The sequence below is a fragment of the Cannabis sativa genome, chromosome 9, assembly GCF_029168945.1.
Source record: "Cannabis sativa cultivar Pink pepper isolate KNU-18-1 chromosome 9, ASM2916894v1, whole genome shotgun sequence".
Lineage (NCBI taxonomy): Eukaryota > Viridiplantae > Streptophyta > Magnoliopsida > Rosales > Cannabaceae > Cannabis > Cannabis sativa.
In genome coordinates, this window is record NC_083609.1 from 4580910 (window position 1) to 4602836 (window position 21927).

At 31.7% G+C, this 21927-nt stretch overlaps 1 protein-coding gene and 1 long non-coding RNA gene across 2 annotated transcripts; one reads left to right on the plus strand and one right to left on the minus strand.

Moving 5' to 3' along the window:
• Positions 1–4049: 4049 nt before the first annotated feature.
• LOC115722928 (probable WRKY transcription factor 48) lies at positions 4050–6613 on the minus strand. The gene is made up of 3 exons (XM_030652310.2): positions 5673–6613; positions 5290–5433; positions 4050–5033 (listed from the first exon to the last, which is right to left on the minus strand). Exons 1-3 carry the CDS (start codon positions 6314–6316, stop codon positions 4532–4534), a joined length of 1290 nt encoding a protein of 429 aa, XP_030508170.1. The 5' UTR covers positions 6317–6613; the 3' UTR covers positions 4050–4531.
• A 13481-nt stretch (positions 6614–20094) lies between these two features.
• On the plus strand, positions 20095–21726 carry LOC115696932 (uncharacterized). The gene is made up of 2 exons (XR_009684397.1): positions 20095–20417; positions 21075–21726. It is a non-coding gene; the product is annotated as an uncharacterized LOC115696932 (long non-coding RNA).
• Positions 21727–21927: the final 201 nt, after the last annotated feature.

Consider the following 21927-nt stretch of genomic DNA (forward strand, 5'->3'; position numbering starts at 1 on the left):
TATACTGGGCTGGGCTTACATTTGGATAATAAGCCCAGATTAGAAAGGCCTTTATATATTATATTGAAGCCCAAGTAGAAACTAAAATGTATATTTTGACTATTGCATTCCTCGTATGGAGGCGCATGCATGAAAAACTTTACGAAATAACTTTAGTTACATCGATCTATACATATATATAATCGTATATATCTCTCTCACTAATAATTTGTATAAGGTCTTGTCAATTTTGAATACTTTTTTTTCGAAGGGTATAGATTTAATTGTCTTATTATTGATAATATATATATATATATATATATATATATAAAGTAAAAATAAGTGAAATATGGCACGCAATTCATCAAATTATGCGTTTTACATGAGGAATCTGCTTTTTTGACTAAATTGCAAATTAAAGAAAAAAAAGAGTACATAGAATGCATACATTTTCCCAATTTTGTTTTAATAATCAAAGTGGGAAAAATTGTAAAAGGAAGACAAATACCCCCACTACAAAAGAAATTAATACAGCTAATTACATGTGTGGATTCCATACACAATTGGGTCTTCTAGTATATATAAATTTTTATATATATACATACATACATACATATATATAAACATGTATATGTATAGGATTTGCATGCATGATCTTTTTCAACCTATGGCATGGTTGGTATGCTATAGCAAAACTAATAAATGAGGATATATATATTTACAGATGGGCGCCTCCCATTATTTATGATTAAAAAGAGCACATATTCTTATGCTGTTCTATGACAAATTTACATTTGGAATTTCTATATATAAATTTATATATATATAGAGAGAGATGGATTGATAAATAATTCTAATTAAAGAGAGATTTTTTTTTTTTCTTTTATCCAAATAATTGGATGCCCTTATTGGGGTTTCTTCTACGCTTGTGATTATTATCTGGGTGGCACTCAATATACAAATTGGAATCTTAGTTTGAATAAACCAGTTACTTTACAAGATATATACTGAACTTTTATATGTATGGGAATATTAATCAATAGACTTATTATTGCACTAGATATAGATATATGATGATATAATAACCTATTAGCATTAAAGTAAATAATAAGCAAAGAAACTATAGTATATGTTAGATAATTATAAGCTAAGTAATAAGAGGCATGTTTGACCATATATTATATAACTCACTATATATATATATATGTACATGTGTGTGTTTATATTATGATCACGTTTACTTTCATAGTCTCATTCAATTAGTTCTTAACATAATGTTAAGTTAAGGCCACTCATACTAAGTCATATATACCTATATTCTATATGTGTATATACACATATATTATATATACATATAGGAAACTAAATTATAAACAAGATAGACACTCACGTGTTTTTTGCTATTGATGGTGATGTCTTTAATTCTGGGAGCGAAAGCAATGGCACACAGCACACAATTCCAAGTTGTATATAGCAGTTGGAAAAAAAGGAAAATATATTATACATATAATACACATATATTAATTATGCTATATATATAACTAATAATAAAATCTAGGGTGGATATATATATATATAAAGTACGTAGTTATAATATTCTCATTCTGATCATCTTACATAAAAAATATTATTCAGAACACCCTTATATCCCACCCAATCTCACACGTTCCCTCAAAACATATATTCCCTATATAGCTCTTCAAATAATGTACACAAGATTATCAACAATAATTTTTCTTTTTTGAAGAACATGATTTAATTAATAATTATATATCCTTAAAAATTAGCCAAAAACTTCATTTCAATCACATATAAATACCTTGAAACAACGATTTCAGTACTCTTACATAAAGTATATATACTTGAACATATATATTTAGTGCCTCTCATAGTGTGATTATATGTAATTTGTTCTAGAGAAGAAATTAAACACAATTGGAAAAGGCTAATTAAGTTTATTAATTCTTTCTTTCATTCACTGCGTGTATATATATATATATACAGAGAGAGAGAAATTAAGAGGATCCCTAGCTCAAGACAAGATCGTTAATCATCATCTAGTTTTAGTACTGAAAAAAATGAAATATACATATAAAACCCATTATTTTAATTATATTAAATTTAAATTAAGTTATAGGATTGGGGAATATTGTATAAAATTATACTCCTAGATTTGCAAGTATATATATGCGCTACACTACACATATATATAAAAGTCAGAATCACCACCATGCACGTATATATATATATATGTGTGTTCATGAGTAATTGGGTTTACAGAAATGAAATGTGTGTATATATTATATATATATATAGAGAGAGAGAGAGAGATCAGATGTGTAGATATATCATATCATCGTGTAGTATAAGCATTCTCATTATTGTTATTCAGTGTAACCCCATTCCGAATTAATAAAACAGGATATTAATTATATAATCAGGACCAGGGATCGAATTAAGCCTCTCTTTAATTAAATTTCCGTATATCAGCACGTACAACTGGTACTACTTAATTGTAGGGCTGAACATTTTGAGCGGGTTTGACCCGAACCCGAGCAACCCGCCCGAACCCGAACCGGTGAACCCGCAAAAAAATTTTTTTTTTAAATTTCGGGTGGGTTGGGTTGAACCCGGTACCCTTCGGGTGGGTTGGCGGGTTGAGATTTTAGGGGTACCGGATTTCGGGTTGAACCCGTGAACCCACCCGTGAACCCACTTTATAAATATATTATATATTTTTTTTATTTTTGTATTACTGTTTTTAACTTTTTATATATATATTAAATTAATAATTAAATAAATAAAAAAAATTCAAAAAAGTAAATATTAATATATTATTATCATTTACTAACAAACCTTACAAAATATCACACACAGACACAGCCACCATTTTTTCCCACACGACTCACCAGCAGTACCACCACCAGCCATCACCCACGGCCACTCCACTCCACCACCAGCCAGCCACGATCTTCACCACCCACGCCACCCACCGACGACGAGTCGAAGACGCAGGGGAGGGATCGACGACGAAGACCTCGGCTCCTCCTCCTCTTGGCTCCAAGATCGGTGACTCCTCCTCGGCTCCTCCACGAGTCCGTCCGTTCGAGTCGCCCACCGCCGCACCACTCCGTCGTCGCCTGGCACAGCGGCTGTACTGTAACTCTGGTAATCTCTCTCTCACAGAGTCTCATCTCAGGAGGTTATATATAAATATATATTCACTATTCATTATCATTTCAGTTTTTCTTTTTTTTTTTTAAATTCAAATTCATTTCAGTTTAGTTAATTTTTAATTATGTAAATCTTTAGTTTATCTCTAAATCTTTAATTAATTTTATTATGTACCTAAATTTCACACTCATTTGGTGAAATGAAGTGGCTTTACTGGTTCGAAATTGGAAGACCTTCAAGACTTTTTGGTGCAAATGAAAAAGATGTGAAATGGTATTTCGTAGCATTGCATTGTAGTACACTAAGTGATGTTCCTCCTGACTTTAGATATGGATATTGGATATGGATGTATTTTGAAATATTTTAGTTTTCACTTTTATCATGATTCATGAACATGAATATGAACTTTGATTTGATTTGATGAACAGGTTGTTTGTTTGTTGATTGGATTGATTAATGCATCTTTTCTTCAATAGTATATAAACAAATTGTTATATTTATATATGCTTAATTTAATAAATAAAAAAATTAAAAATAAATAAAAAATTAATTTTTTTTAAAGAGTTGACCGAGTTGACCGGGTCAACCCGCCAACCCAGTAAACCCGACCAACCCAAACCCGCCAACCCGAAACCCGCCAACCCGCCAACCCACCAAATTGTGCCCATTCGGGTTCGGGTTTGGGTTCATTTTTTTAAACCCGAAACCCGTGAACCCGAAACCCGCCAACCCGAAACCCGGTAAACCCACCCGATGTTCAGCCCTACTTAATTGTATATTTAGACATGGATCAAAAAGCTGATAATACTTAATGCCTCTTAACTACGTACTGGCTTATTTGACAAGTGTAGAAACCCTAACAACTTCAATATGAGAAATTTCAAAATGTAGAATAAAAGGAAAATAAAATACATTCATATATAAGTAATATGGATATCATATACAAAACCCAATAATGTATAAATAATATTGGCCATGAAAATCCAATAGTTAAAATTACTCCTACATATTTATAAGTGTATACAAAAGAATAAACATAACAACAAAACCCCAAATACAAGGGAGAAAAAAAAAAGTACTAAGAAAAACCCCTCCAACAATATCAAAAGGCAAAAAAAAAAAAAGGCCCACTACTACTCATTATACATATATATATATATATATATATATATAATACACTACTACTAATGAAATGGGTAATGATCGATCAATCGATCATGATTAAATTATAATTAAAGTAACTAAAACAAAAAAAGAAAAAAAAACGTAGTGGGTTCTTTCTTATAATAACAAAAGACCAACAACAAAAAACCCATAATAGATATCATGAGATCAGAGTTAGCAAAATAAATATATATGTCCGTACCAATTATGATGATCATGATCTCTGATGATGATGATGGTCTTCATTATTTCTCATCTGGGTAGGCACAATATCTTGAAGAAGCCCCCCATTTGTCATACTCGAAGCCAATGAAGATGTTGTTGTTGTAGTAGTAGTAGAAGAACAAGAATTCATAACACCCAAAACGACGTCGTTTTTAGTATTGTTACTTCTACTACTAATTGTGTTTAAACTGGACGAGTAATTATTATAAGGACTCGATAACAATGAGCTATAGGGCCGGTACTGATGATGATGAGGATGATCATGACTCGGCAACATCGGCACCGTCGAGGCGGCGGCGGCTCCACCGTAAGAAACGGAGGGAAAGAATGAGTGGGAATCCGGAGAAATTCCGAGACTGCCACGTGGCGTAACGGGACATGGATGAGTGTGTTGACCTTCGTAAGTAGTTACAACTATGGTAGGGTTATCTGAAGAACGCTCTACTCGCTTTTTCACGCCACACCCTGCACTGGTGCAACGGTAGTAACTCCTGTAGTAGTAGTGTATATATATATATATATATAATTAATAACATTATAAGAAAAAGAGAATCAAATTTCATTATTATTATTATTATTATTAATTGAGTTATGGGTAACTCAAATTTATAATCTATTATAGCAAGCTAGCTGGTTGGGGACCATAATAAAGATAATTAATTAATAATAAGTAATTGTAATTAAAGGAAGATTGGCATGGATGATGATGATTAATTATATAATGTGTGTGTATATATATGTATAGACCTTGGATAAGGGCTATTTTTCACAGCTTTTTGGCCGTATTTACGCCATCTGTAACCATCGTCTAAGTGATCCACCTCGCTCTTTGTCATGAACGCAAATCTCGGTTCCCTTTGCCTTTTTTGGTTCTTCTTTTTCGGTTTCAACCTATACAATATACATATATATATATCACAATAAAATCCAAAACCCCACACACATAATAGTAATAATAATTAACACAAAAGATGATCTTGATAGTTAAATCAGAACACAAGTGGTACTACAGACGTGACTAAGAAATGGCACCTAAAGCCTAAATGTCATAATAATAATAATAATTATAATAATAAACCAAACAGTACCCAAAAAAGAGAGAGAGAGAGAGAGAAAGAGATGAGTCTTACTGCTTGTTATTATTATTGTGGGATGATTTTTCAGGATCTTGCTCTGTCTCAGCTTCAACTTCAGTTATTTCCTCTTGGTGATTTGGTACTACTTTTTGTTTTTGTTCTTCATTGGACGAGGAAGAAAGAGTGGATGAGTTTGGCGTCGTCGGAGTTGTACTGTTCAAAACCTCAGAAGTTTCCGGCAACACTGTGCTTGAAGCTGGAGATGGCGAGGGAACAGTGGACGAAGGTGGAGGAAGCGGTGAAGACGGCGGCGGCGGCGGTGACAACCCAAGTAGATGGTTATTATTGATAGGGTCATCAAATATCAACATATTATTATCATTATTGGATTCTTCTTCTTGTAGTGGTGGAGGAAAGTAGAATAAAGATGAACCAAAATCTTCATGACTATTATTAATATTATTGATTCCCAGTAAATTCATAAACCCCAAAGATGATGCTTGTTGTTGTTGTTGTTGTAGCATAATACTATTATTATTATTATTATTGAAATAATAATGATAGTTATTATTATCGAATAAAGTAGAATTGAAATGATATTCTTCTTCTACTAATACTGCACCTCCTCCTGTTGTTGATGAATTTGCCATATTAATCGAATTATTGTTGTTCTTGACCTCTTCTTCTTTCTTGTCCATGAGATATATATATATATTAATTTAGATCAATAGAAAAAGAGCAGCACATATTCTCTTCTTCTTCTTCTTCTTCGATCTCTCTCTCTCTTTGTTCTTTTTGTTTTTCGAAAAAGAAAAAAAAAACTTGTTCTCCAAGTTGTTTTATAACAAAGAAAGAGAAAAAGAAAGAGAGAAGGGAGACTGTTTGGTGTTTTATTTATTTATTTTTTATTTTTGAGAAAAAAAGAGAGAGAGAGAAAGAGGGAGAGACTATAGTAATAGTGTGTGTGTGTGTGAATAGATTTTGTTTTGTTTTATATATTTTGGGGTTGGGATTTTGGAGAACAGGTTGGCTTAAGGAGGTATTCCATTCTTCCTCCTACACCTGGGATGAGTTTGACCGGCACCTGCCAGTTAAACCATGTGTACGGACTATATGAGGAATGGGCCGGTGGTTTTGCATTAAATGCTCGACGACCGCCCTCTTCTGGGACCCACTTTCTTCCAACGCGCCTTTTTCACTGGCTAATCCGGTTGTCTGTGTGGACTCGTTAAAATCTTTTTAATTGGTTTCTGCCACGTACACGTGGGCTGTGTGTGTAATTTTACTTCCTCTGTATTTGCATGTGATTTCTTATCACTTTTTTATTTTATTTTTTTATTTATTCTTTAATTAATAATAATAAATTATTTATTTTCCTCCCTTTCGCGCTTTCTTCTTTTTAACTTTTAAACTATGCCTATAAGCCAAGTAGAGCAATAATAATTTCCTTTTAGGAGTTTCCAAATCATTCATTATTCCATTTTTAAATAGATGAGTTTTAGACTATGTTTGGTAGGGAAGAGAGAGTAATAATCATTCATTGTTGTTTGGTATATTTTATGTTGTTTGGTATGAATAAGGATAGGTAATTGCTAAATTATTATAAAATTACTATTTTATCTTTTTAATTATTTTTTAATAAGTTAATTAAAATTTTTATTTCTTGAAATTTAATATATACTAAATTATATCTCATGAACTTTTTTAGCCTTTAAAAATTTACCTTAAATTATTGAGAATGTTAGATTTAAGGACATTTATATAATTTCATTCAATTAATTTTACTAATTTTATGATTGCCCATGTACTAAATCATGTTTCCGAGACTTTAATATCTACCAAATTATGTCCCTCGAACTTTGACATATACCAAATTAAGCTCCCTAAACTTTCAACCATGTTAGATTTATTCCTTACTAAAATTGAATCCAACAATCTCAATAATTTAAAGACGATTATTAACGACTTTAAATGTTCAAGGTATAATTTGTTACATATATCAAAGTTCAGAGAAAAAAATCTTAATTAACTTTAATAATATTTGTAGAAGATATTTTTGTTATTTACAATATAATTGAAAGAAAGTTCTAATCCTTCCTTCAATAAAGAAATTTAAAATTGCAAATTTGGGTAGATTTGTTATATATCATTTCACCTTTCATTTCTCTCATTTAATCTCTCTTGCCAAACAAATTAAACAGATTTGTTATCTCCCACCTCTCCTTCCCATGCCATCCCTAATTCCCTACACGATCTCCTACTAATTAATTACCAAACTTAGTGTTAAATAGATGAGTTAATAATATATAATTATTGATTATATATCTAATAAAGTTACATCCTTTTTTTTTTTTGGTCTCTTCCTTGCTATGACTGTAATTATAGGTTAAATCTTATATATATATAACTAATAATGTACCTATTTGTAAACAATTAATATAAAATCAAGGATATATATTTTCTGTGTAAATATATATAGGTATTCATATAACAAATGATATAGAACTTTTGCATATTATACATTTTTATACTAAGGATATATGCAAATTAACCCTTGTATATAGCATTTGTTTAATTATTTATATAAATATATATAAAGTAAGTTTTTATAGTAAAGCTATTTTTTTTTCAGAAAAAATGGATAAGATAATTTACCAAAATAATAATTACATATTTGATTTAATCAAAATTATCTTTACCACCTAACTCAAAGTAGATTGTACTATATATAGTCAGATAAAGGGTGAGAAGAAATTAAAAGAAAAACTTTTGAGAATAGTGTTATTTATTTTTGTATAATTATTAATTAATTAATGAGTCAATTAATATAACTTATAAGACTATCCATCAACCCTAAACTTCCAAGAAAAAACCTTAATTACATATCATGATCATGATAAGGATGATTCATTCATGCAGGATCACATATCATCAAATCACAAATATATATATATATTATTATGTATAAATTATTAATATATATTTAAATATACCTAATTATAATAAAATATCAAACGAATGCAAACTTGCAAAGTCATGCACTAGCTAGAAGCATTAACCAGCTCTTAAGAAGAACAATTAATCACTCAAACATATAAAATATATATATTTTTTTAAAAATATCATAACTTTATTATACCACATTCTACACGTATATAAAAATAAGTATGTACGTACGTAGACACAAATAATTAATTTAACTTTATATATAGATCGATTGATCTACATGTAAAGATTCAATGATAAACATATATTTTTTCTTAAGAAAGAAAAAGAAAAAAAGCAGATAAGACTTTAATTTTTTTTTAAAAAAAAAAAATTACCGTGTAATAATGTGTGTATATATAAATGGAAGGTTCGGCACGTGTGGTCCATGGTGACATAAATGTGACGTCATGAGTTCGCCATCTTTGGCTTCTTTCTTCCCCGACAAATCCCAACACCGTTGATTCGCGACTATCCCACCACGCTCCTTTCCTCCTCTTAATTATTAATTATATAATTAATTTTCACTATATATAATTAATCACATCTTTTTTCAAATTAATTCAAAATCTTCTATTTTTATTACTAGTACACCATCATATAGCTTATATATATAAATCATAGCTATCTATCTAGCCTTTTTTTTTAAAAAAAAAAATATATGTAGAAATATATCAATATATCATAATCATGAGTAATGTTATTGTTTCTACACTACATAAATTAAAATATGATTATTAATAGTTTAATATAATATTTTAAAAATGTAATAATATTTTATTAAATTTAATTAGAGTTAATTTTATGAATATATACAAATATTAATATTATTTATTTTAAATTAATTAAACTTATACAAATTTTATATTGATTTAAATATATATATAATTATTAATAATATATTATTTGTAACATTATTATTTTTATTTTTAATATTGAGAATATATTTAATTTTAATAATTTTAAACTTTTTATTTATTTTTTTAAAATTTTAAAACTTCAAATATTATTTAAAAAAATATTTTAATTTATAAATTTCAAAAATACACATAACAAAAATAAAAAATAAAAAATATGTACAATAAATTATTATAACTATATATCTTCACTTAGTCACTTTTAATAAGTTGAATTTATATGGTAAATAAAAATAATTAATTAATTAAAATTACTTAATACATAAGTATAATTTATATATATATATACATGTACACGTATCTTTCCTCTATAAATATATATGTACTACTTAGTTACTCTTTTCTTCAAGATATTTATTTTATTCAGTCCTTTAAACTAAATATTAATTACGTACATTTATCCAAAGGTGTAAATATATATCTATATATATATATGTATATATGCATGTCTCCATCGATAATCTTGTCCTTGTTTTTGTCCACACAATATAGTAAAACTTGTACTGATTTATATAAATGTTTTGTCACTTAATATATGTATACATATTATATATAGGCCGGTCTCAACCCTCAACACAAACTTCATGTTTCATTTCACATATACATAATAATAATTTATGTACTAAAATTATTTAAATCTAACTACGTACATTTTTTATTTATATATAATTTCCTTCATTACAAAATGAACTTTTTAAATATATATATATATCCGTGATATATATATATGTGTGTAGCTTTTCGAATCTCATATATTTCTCTACACGTTATCATTACACACAAAACGCTATAATTGCTGTTTTGAAGTACAACTATCCTTCTACGGAAATTTTAATTATTTTTTTTATTATGAACAAAATAAATAAATAAATGTAAAAGTTTCTTTATGAATTGGATCTATGTAAAAGATTTTCTGGGATGCAGTAGTAGCTATTAATTGTAAGGTTTTAAGTTTATTTATTTTTATATATATATTTGTAATGTCTTTTTCGTGAAAAATACTTGGGAACGATCGATATATAATAACGCGGGGTTGGGTTGGTCCCCCATATGGCCAAAGATTTAGATGTGGGGACAATAAAACCCAGTTCTTTGATTACACGTGTCAACATCACGTTCACTCATCTTAATACAACTAAGATGCTTTTGGATCCACACGTTTTTGGATCCAACGGTTGGTGTTTGTTCTTATTATTATGGCCTTTCAAAGAAAGCACATGCACTTTACGCGGTTTTGGTATATTCTAATCTACTCCCTCTTGCTTCTAATACACGCCCCTCTAGATCTTTGCCTTTTAAATTATGATTTATTAATTTTTATTTTTATTTTTTGTTGGTTAAAAAAAAGAGCTATTCCTCTCTAGTCTTTACTTTTTATTTTTCTATCCAATATATAAATATTTTGTTTCAAAAATATTAAATTAAATTGTTGCTAATTTTTTTAAAAAATTATATATTATGATGATTAAGTTTTTTTTTTTCTTCAAAAAAAATAAATAAATAATAATAATAATAATAATAAATCTCTGCAAATGGCCCATTAGGTTTAATCAAAAAGGCCCATTATGATAAAAAGGAGGGAGATTTATTATGGTCTTGTCTTGTCTAGTGGCTTGCTTAAAAAGCTTGATCTTGATTTAATAAAGGGTTTGCAGTAAAGTTAATGAATTATGGAAGAAAGATAATTAAGAAGATAATTAGAGAGAGAGAGAGAGAGAGAGAGAGAGAGAGAGAGAGAGAGAGAGAGAGAGAGAGAGAGAGAGAGAGAGAGAGAGAGAGAGAGAGAGAGAGAGAGAATTGATCAAATCGATATAGATAGGCTAAATATACTCTTCTTTAATTGGGCAAAATGCCATTAATATTGACCAAACTAATAATAATATTAATTCATAATAAAACCCTTTTGTCACTCCCAAAGAAGTATACCACTCTCTATCTCATCAAAACTTGGGCTAAATTAATTTCTATTTTGTTGATCTTTCTTTTCTTTTTTTCAAAGAAAAAAAAATGAAAAGATGGAGTTGGTAATGTCATGATACATATAGTATAATAAATATGTGTACCACTTGTCAATATATATATATCAACATTTTAACTAAATGTGATATTTATTTATTATATATATAGTTGAGTTGACTGATGCATTAGATATGAATAATTTATACAAAATCTTGCTTAGTAAATACGTTTTTGAAGAGACCAAAAAGAGAGATATAAATCATCAAACACAGTAAATAAGGGTCTAATGTAAATGTTGCTTTCACATTAATATATATAATTACACTCACCAAGATCATAATATTATGCATTGTTTTTTTGTGAGAAGTAGGCTAGGCCATATTTGATTATTTTCACACATGACATGCCGAACATTGGTTGTAGTATAATTAACTCAAAAGATTTGTTAATATATAATATTTTGTTATATTAAGCTAGCTATAGGCAATTAAGTTTAATTAAAGTCTAAATATATAATTACGTACGTAGCAATAGTAGTATTAATTAATGATGATATTGGAGTAGTAGAGTAATATATACGCGCGGTTTATGATATATAAATATATATAGAGAGAGATATTTGTCATTGTGTGTATAGGACACATCGAACAACACACCGACTCCACATACATTAAAATTTTGGTTATTGTGTGTTGTGCATCATGTCATGTGTGGGGTTCTGATAAATAACTGAAAAATGCAGAGGTCAAACTTCAAACCTTTGAATTTTATTTTATTTTTATATGTATAAATATAGATTGCATGTTATTTATAATAATGATCAATAACAGGGTTTTCGTTTAAATAGGGCGTAGAATAACAGCAATTAATTTACACAAAAATATAATTGAAGGGTCTTCATCATTCTTATGTTATGTGTACACTCATTGTTCAATTCATATATTATTTATAATCACCATATCCATACATACAGTTCCCTAATGTGTGTATCATACTAATATACCAAAACCTCATAAGCTTATTTTAGAGGGAAGTTCGTATAATAATCATTCTTTTTATTTTCATCTATGTCCTCTTTTTTTTGTGTAATTATAATCGTTTTTTATTTTTATTTATGTCCCTTTTTGTTTGTTTGTTTTTTTTTCTATCTTACAATTTTTTTTCAACTGTAAATTTTATTCAACTAGACCAACTCGGCTTTAATAATATTATTAGCAACAATAAAAAGAAGATTATACTTCGAAAAAATACGATCATCACATATAAATAAGATTGCTTTAGCCATATGATGAGCAACCTGATTGACAAATCATTTGACAAAACATAAAGAAACATCCCTAGAAGAAGATAAAAATTATTTACAATCCTCAATGATACCACCAAAAGTGGATGACAAAATATTCAAATTTCTAACAGCTTATATCAACACCAGACAATCAGATTCAATAATACCAACACTCGAAAAATCGTGCTAGCCATGATAATACTTCCTTGAGAGCCATGACTTTAGCAATCCTTGAAAGAACTTGCCCAATCTGCAATCCTGTAATCTCAACCATGACCCGACCCTTATGATCCCGAACAACCCCACCAAAACTATGCATTCCTTCCTCATCAAACAATGCAACATCAATAATCACCTTGAGTTTTTCATAACCTGATTTAAACCATAACTCAACCCCATCTGAAAGATACCAAATATCAATCGCAGGAAACAAAGTTTCTTTCTTGAGCTACACTTTGTTTCCTCACCCAATCGTGAGAAAAAATGAAGAAACTAGTCTCCAAACGACCCTGCATCAACTAGAATCATAGGGAAACCCGCTACTTGTCAATAATTCTGTGTAAAATCTCAGGCAACTAAACAATGTAAAATTGATTCACCTGCCCCATGACTAATTGGACACAACAAAGAGACATCCACATGTTTAGTCTTCAACTGAACTCTCGTAGGAAAACACCTACTAACTACCCTCCATACACAATTCTTTGCCTTTGGAGGAAGCTTTAATTGCCAAAACTTCTTCCAAAATACCACAACCTCTCGGTCCACACTACCCTCACGGTTTGCCTGTAATAATTTAAACGGACTCTTAACTATATACTCGCCAAAAGATTCAAACTCCTAATACATTACCAGTAATCCTTAGTTACTGAATTGGAAAGGTGAATACCAAATATATTGACTATCACTTCCTCATCAAATAAATCTTTGACAACATCAACATCCCAAGCCTTCTTACCCACCATAAAAATGCTACTAACATTTTCATTAGCCAAATATAACTTGAATCAAATCCTCTCCATTACCAGTTCCCTTCCACGCTCCCTTACGAATCAAATCCTTTACCGCAACAAGATTTCTCCAAATATAACTTGAATTATTATCAAGTTCTGCCGAAAGAAAGTTCTTATTTTTAAATTACTGAGCTTTGTACACTTTAGAAACCAATGAATCAGGCTTGGTTAGGAGCCTCCAAGCTTGTTTACCCAATATAGCCATATTGAAATCATGAAGAGAGAGGAACCCCAATCCCCCAACCTCCTTACTACGCACCATTCTCTCCCAACTCATCCACAAATTTTTTTGGCGGGGTTAGCCATCCAGACTGGATAAAAATCCTCAATGATGAACTAGTTTATTTGGAGTTTCTCAACCTCCTCCTTTAGTGTCTGTGCTCGTTCTTTATTAAGCAACTTTCTTTTCTGTTGCACGGGCTTTGCATCCAGATCAATGTTGAGGACATGTGTGGTTACTGTAGGATCAATCTCAACCATGTCATTGTGTGACTAGGCGTATACATCGAGGTTTTCTCATAGAAATTTTACTAGTGAGGATTTTCTTTGAAGCAACAAACCTTTTTCGATTTTGATTTTCTTGGCCAAATTATTTGGATCGATCTCCACCTCTTCCAACTCTTCCACTGGTCTAACATTTGAACTTGGTTTCCCAAGGCGGTAATCCACATCTTCAACCCCGCCTTGGGCAGATCCCTATTTAGCCACGACTTTACCTTTCTCTGATCCTTGACCAGATCTTTCTTCTTTCTTTGCCTTGGCCAAGGTGAGGTTATAACATTCCCGCGCAGTTCATCTGATTGCCCCACAGACATACAATATCCATTTTGTGTTGGGAATATAGTGCATAAATAGTAAACAGAAGTTACTAACTTTAAGTCATACAAGGCTAGGTGGCCTAAAATGATGTTAAAAGCAAACAGGGCATCTACCACCAGGAATTGTGCCATGAATGTCGTGGCAGTTGGGGATTTTCCTACTGTGAGCGGTAGGCAGCACATTCCTAGCGGGGATATGTTGGGTTTTATGCCCTAAATAAAACTCTTTACAATCTGATTAGATATCAATATAAGAAATTTGAAGTGATTGATGTTTGCATGAATTCTACATGCTAATGGTTTAAATATATTTATTACATTTACACACAGAATCAGTTAAATCCAGATCATATGTTTATTCACAATTACAGTATCGTCAACACAGTGGAATGTGATTGTGATCATATGAATCAAAAGTATTGGTCCTTGTTTTATCAGTGTTATTGGATTTACACTAATGTGATAATCAGCGATGATGTGTACTTACACTTGGAGTAAGTGTTATGTTCTTTCCAGGACATTAGTAAAGTATACTAGTTTCGAATGTATGGAGTATACATTGGACTGGACCGATATTGCAACTAAGTTAAGATATTACAAACTTACCGTTATACATATCTTTTCAAGTCAATATCAGTAGTTAATCTTAAGATTAAAAGAATCTAAATCCTGATATGCTTAGGCTCAACTCAGGAGTGTTATTCATGTTCTTAGATTTATTCGTTAAGCCTACTTTTGAGTCAGGGTGATACGTATATTTTGGGAACATGATAGTATGATTGAGTGGGAGTGCTGAACATAAATATGGAATCTATAGCTTCTACTGGTGTATAGAAGTCAAGTGATGATTCCCTTCGAGCTTAGCAAATAGAAGTAAATGGATGAGCTCTTGTTTAACTGACTAATTATTAGATCACTAAACACTATTTACAGGTAGCTAAGTGTTTTAAGGGGCAAAATACATTGAGGGGTGAGAACGGTAAAGAAATCCCATCTCGATGTAGATCATCTATATAGAGGATCTTTAAATCAAATAAGATTATAACAATGGTTAAATGAGATAGCATATTGATATCGTGGAACATATAATATGCTCTATATAAGTCTGAGAGTGCAATTCTAAGTTCTAAGAGTGGATTCAACGAAGAATTAATAAGTAGGAATTTACTTGGTAAATTTGGTTCACTTATTGGAAGCTCAGCATATAGATCCATGGTCCCCATTCTAGTTGAGAACATTCTGCTTGTAAGACTCATTAATTGATTCGTGATTGATCAATTATAATTCTAAAGTTAGACTATGTCTAATTTTATGAATTTTCACTAAGCAGGGGTGAAATTGTAAAGAAAAGAGTTTCTAGGTTTATTTATTTATTAATGGACTTTATATGTCTAATTAATAATTAAATTAAATGACAATATTATTTAATAATCTATTTTAGTTATTAAATAATTAGTTTTGGCATTTAAAAAGGTTAGAATTAGAAAATTGGCGTTTTTGAGAAAATAGAGATAAAATTTGATAAAACTGCAAAATCAAGTGGGGCCCACTATAACACCATGGCCGGCCACTTATCAAGGGTTTTTCAAATTAATATTTTCATTATTTTAATGCCAAATAATTCCTAACCTAAACCTAGTAGTTGCCTATAAATAGAAAGTGATGGCTCAGTCAAATACACATCTTTGAACATTAGCTTTCTAACAGAAATTTCTCTCTTCAGAAAACTGAACCTTCCCCACTTTCTATACCTGGCCGAAACCCCCTCTCCTCTTTTCTCCTTCATCAATTTCGACCCTAGTGAAAGAGTAAGTGCCCACACACAGCAAGCAGTAACTCAATCATAGATTGGAAGAGTGTGAAGGATCAAACTTGAAGAAGAAGGACATTCGGGCTCAGATCTTGATTATACTCTGCTACAGAAAGGATTCAAGGGTTAGAGATCTGAGTGGAAGGAGACATTAATTCCGCTGCATCAATGTAAGGTTTTCTTAACTTTATATGTGTTTAATTTATCGTTTTAGAAAGTTCATATTTAGGGTGTTTAAACAACATACTTGTGAGTAGATCTAAGATCCTGGTAAAATAAATATCCAACAGGATATACTTTGGCCGGAGAATCCATAAACTAGTTGTGGGCATAGAACTAAGTCTTTGAGATGAAGATTTATTTTCTCATAGGTGGTTTTGAATAAAATGTTGGACGAGGCTCTGTTGTCGATCATTGTTCAGGCCACCATTTTGTTTGCAATTTGCACCTCTACCACTAGGGGATCGTTGTGTAGATAGCTCACTACTTTGGAATCCTCATCGTTGAAATTAGTTATTCTCGGACCTTTTTCTGTGCATGCTTGGGTCTCCTTTCTTCAATGTCCAAGATTTCTTCTCCTTGCTCGTACTAAAGAGTTTGACTGTAAGTTTCTCTCGCATTCTTAGAATCTCCTACAATGTGCGGGCCTCCTATGATGACTTGCAGATGTCCATCAACAAGTTGTGGCATCAGTGGGTTTTGATTATCATCCTACGGGGCGACCCTTTGCTCTTGGTCGGTCTTTACATACCTCCTGATGTGCGAATTATTTTTCTGAATAAGAAATTTAATCGCTTCCTTCAAATTTTTGTACTCATTGGTGTCATGGCCGAAATCCTTATGAAAGCGTCTATACTTGGAATGGTCCCTCTTGCTCGCATCATTTTTTATGGGTGGAGATCTCTTGTATGACATTAACGATTATGTTATTGTTATGATGGTTTTTTTTTTATCTTCAGTGAGAATAGTTAAGGACGTAAACTTTGGAGCTTTTTCCTGCAAGTATTGGTTTTTAGGGTTATTAAATTATCCTTTCTTTCCATTGCCCTGATTGTTCCCACCATTTGATCTCTTTCTGCTGTGGCTGCCCCTGCCTTGCTTGGGACTAGAGCACTTAGAGACGTGCTGGTATTTTGCTTTTGGTTGGTGGAAACCATCCTAGGGGCTGCATTCCGTACTACCTCCTCCAACTTAATAAATCCATCTGCCTTATCCAGGAATTTTTCCATGGAGTTCATTGTAAGCCTCTTGATGTCTTTCTACAAATCTTCTAGTGGCATAGTTCCTCCGAGCACAACAACAAGCCTTCCTTGGTCAACCCTTTTACTCTGGTGGCTTCAGTCATGAACTAACTTATGCTGTCTTTAAGTGGTTCGTTTGGGGGTTGCTTTACTCCGACCAAGTCTTCCTAGTGTACAGGGAATTACCTAGAAGATGAGAATTGTGCGTGGAACTCTGATATAAGGAGTATCCCACGAATCAAACTTTCTTGGCGTGAGTTTGAAATACCATTGTTGGGTTTCCTTTGCCAATGGCTGGGAATACTCTACAACATACATCATCGTACGCACTGTAAATCCATCTGCAACTTGAAATTCTTTATATGGGATAATGGGTCTTCTTTTCCCGTGTATGCCTTCCAGGTAGGCATTTTCAACTTGGACGGAAGAGGGAGTGCATTTATTCAAGAAGTAAATGGTGAACCTCTTGCCTGGTCAAGCTCAAGGTTGGTGAATTTTAGCCTGGTCACACTTTTGACTCTGCTTTTAAGGTGATCCAGTTGGGCTTGCACCACTGGATCAACTTGCTTTGATTGTTGACTAGCCTGTGTCATTTGTTTCCCTCTTAGAGCTTTGGGCGGTGCGTAAGAGTCCACATTAATGGGTTGTACGTTTGGAAGGGTTACTCTCTGCTCCCTCCGTTGATTCAATGTGGGCCTGAGGTCGACAGGCTGGGTTCCTATCCTCCCGAAAGCAGATTTCCTCGGAGGCCGTCATGCATTCTCAGTGTTGGCTGGTGGAACTTCTCTCCAAGCACATCGATCTCTCTCCTTTTGAGCATAGGTTACACTATCTGCTCCATCATCGTTGTTACTTGAAAATATTTGACTACGAGCAGTTGTAGTTTGGCCCTGCCTCAAAGCTATGTATGGAATGTACTGAAAATACTGGACTTGGCCATTTTTATCATAAATGGATATAGGATCTTGAAACCCCGCATTTTTGCTGGTCGGGTGTTCCCACTTGGAGGTGAAAATTCTAACTATTTTTTCCTGGTAATTCATGATCGTCTACTATTGGGCCCATATTTAAATGTGACCACAGATTGGACGGTCCGACATGCAAGGGGTTTTGGGTGTGGGTCACTAGAACTTCCGACCCGTGGTTATTCCTGGGCAAAACATATGCTTCTTTTCCACGAACAAAATCCCTAACGAGAGGAATTTCTTCCTGCAATTTTTGCCCGATGTGCTGATTAAACTGCCTTATCAACTCCATGATTTCACGTGATCGGTGGTTGATCGCCTCTTGCTAGGCTCTCAGGCTCTCTGCCTGTTTTTCCATCTACTCTTGGAAAAGCTTTTTTTGTTGCGCAAAGGCTTCGTTCTTGGCTACTCGGGTATTAACCTGGTCGTGATGCAATGTGTTTGTGTGGCTTTGAATTTGAGCCACTGCCTCCCTTTAATTTTGGAGTTTTGCATCATCGTTGATCATCACTTGTGTTCTACTCGGTGGTACTCTAGAACCTTGATCACTCTCCCCCACACCTTCAGTGCCAGGGTTTTGGGTGCTTGGATTAACCACGAGTGGATTTCTCTGATTGGTAGAATTTTGGGCATTCAAATCAGCAGCCATTGGGTATGCAGAGTCAGTGGCTTGATTTCTTCGAGTTTGTACAACCATTTTCACTCTTTGTTGAACAAACTAATCAAATCGTGTTCTTGAGTTCATCTCTCAATGAGAGCACCAAAATATTAACCTTGCTTTTGGTCAGCGACATTGAGTCCTTAAAGCAACAAGAAATTTATAAGCTTAGAGAAATATAAATGACATATATAGTAAAATAAAGAACACCAGATGTTATAGGTTCAACCCTAATGTTTTGGTAATGACCTATTCCCCTTCTTATTGTATTTGACTTGTGAGAAGAAAAGCAAAATGACTGCTCTCTCTTGAAAGTTTTACAGGAAATTGAGCAGCGTATAGACTCTCTCAAGAAATAATTTTTAGCTCTGTTTCCAGTAAAGTTGATCTACTATTTATAGAGAATATTCAAAATAGGATTCAAGCTCATCAAGCTCTCATTCCACTGATTTAGGGAACCAACTCCTTTTCCTAAAATCAAGGAAGTATAATCGCGATTCCCTTTTAACTCGGTATTAATTACATGCTAAGATATGTTATTAATTATATTTAAGACTTGCGTCTTCTTTTTGGCCGGCCTACGTGAGGTTCATACTATTTTCGTCCGACCAGGCCTGCACATCTTGAAGATGTGCGACGAACTCACACTACTACAAAACAAGCCTTTAGAGTCGCTTTTTTCAGCATAATAATTAATAACCGACGCCATAGGGTTAAAAATTTTAAGAAGGGAATTTGACGCCACTTTTGGCGTCGGTTATTTGGAAATAACCGACGCCATAGGGTGTGCTCCTCATGGCGCTTCTGCTATTTCCAAATAACCGACGCCAAAAGGGTTTATAACCCTAGCTCATCACTTCGTCTTCCTCATTCGACCAGCCAGCCCAGAAATCCCCAAATCAGAGAAACCCCAAACCCTCTCCGCCAACCACCACGAAAAATCACCCCCATTTCACCATTTTTTCACCATTTTAGCTCATTTTTGTTTCTAAATCTTCTATTTTTCATACTTAAAACTATATACCTGAAAAGATCACATTTTTCCTCATTTTTTTGGGTAAACCGAAGGTAGAGGTAGTGGTTGTGGTGGTTATACCTCCGACCACCGTTTTTAGAGGAGAAAATATTGTATCTCAACGTCTATTAAGGTATAAATCTGATTTCTACTAATTTTAGTAATGTACATTGCTTTATTTTTTATTTTATAAATTTTTTAGGGTTTTCCTATATTACTAAATATGTATTATGTTGTATTGAATATGTATTGTGTGTATATATATTGTGAATGAAAAATGTATTGTGTGTATATATATTGTGAATGAAAAATGTAATATAGGAGAGTATATATGTATGTATTTTGTGTTGTATTGAATATGTATTGTGTGTATATATATTGTGAATGAGAAATGTGATATAGGAGAGTATTTTATATATTGTATATGTATATATTGAGTATTTTAAAGTTTAAACTAATAGTTTTGTTAATTAAATATTGTGATGAGAATGAGATAGGAGAGTATTAAAATAAAAGTTTAGAAATTAATTTCTATAAAATTAGTTTAGAAACAAAAAATTAGAAATTAACTATATCTTGTATTCATTTTTTTTTTCTATTTTCAATTTTATTCATGTGTTTTTATTTTTTTAAGTAACTAGTAAATAGTTAGTTACAACTATTTAGCAAGTTACTAATTTTCATTCATATTCATGTATTTTTATTACTAACTAGTTACTCATAATTTATATAAGTAGTAAGTAGCTAAATAAAAAAATTGGTAATTTTGTAGTATTTCTTTACGTTGTAGGTTGTGAGGTCAATTTGCAAGGATCCGACTTATTTGGTGTTGATCGGTTTCAAGGTAGCTCGAGGTATACATTTACTAACTTTTATTATAATAATTATGAATGCTTAGTTGAGTTTGAATATCTTAAATATTCATCCGTAGTGAAGTAGGTTCTGTGAATACATATACTGCAGTCGGATGGGTGGTAAACTTTTATATTGCTAAATGTTGTTGTGATTATTTTATATTGTTTTGAATTGTGTTTTGTTGTTATTAATAGGTTTGAATTTTTTTGGAAATGTTCAATTATAACCGTTATGCTGCCGAAATTTCGGTAGAATTAGGATAATATTTGATTTTTTTTTTCTATTAAACTTGGTTGTTAGGATTTTATCGGAAGTCACTTTATCGGAAGTCAAGTACATAATTTTTAGTATAAGGTATGCTTTCTTTAACTTACTTTTATAAGAATGTTTTTTTTTTATATATATATTTAGATAATTCTTAAATACTTAGAGTAATTTTAGAATAATATTGATGTAATACATATGATAGATATAGTAGGCTAAAAAAAAAGATATACAAAAAATGGTCTAATGAGATTTGAACTTGTGACCAAAAAGATAAATTGATAAGTCTTTACCAATATACCAAAACACAATCTTTATATAAATTAACTACAATGATTTTATTTAAATATTAGAAGAGATATAAAAGAATTTTATTTAACATTGATTCTAATACTTAATTTTAGAATTTTATTAGTTTATTTAAGTAAAATAGCAAAATAAAACACAAAAAGTTAGGTGAAAGAGACGCATAACATGATTTTAGTATACAAAAGATTGTTTTTTGGACAAACTAGTTGGCCAAA

Coding starts and splice junctions, on each gene's coding strand:
- LOC115722928 (XM_030652310.2), bottom strand. CDS start 6,316: ATGGACAAGAAAGAAGAAGAGGTCAAGAACAACAATAATTCGATTAAT. Junction 5,434..5,672: donor CACAATAATAATAACAAGCA/GTAAGACTCATC, acceptor TATATTGTATAG/GTTGAAACCGAAAAAGAAGA. Junction 5,034..5,289: donor AAAAATAGCCCTTATCCAAG/GTCTATACATAT, acceptor CTACTACTACAG/GAGTTACTACCGTTGCACCA.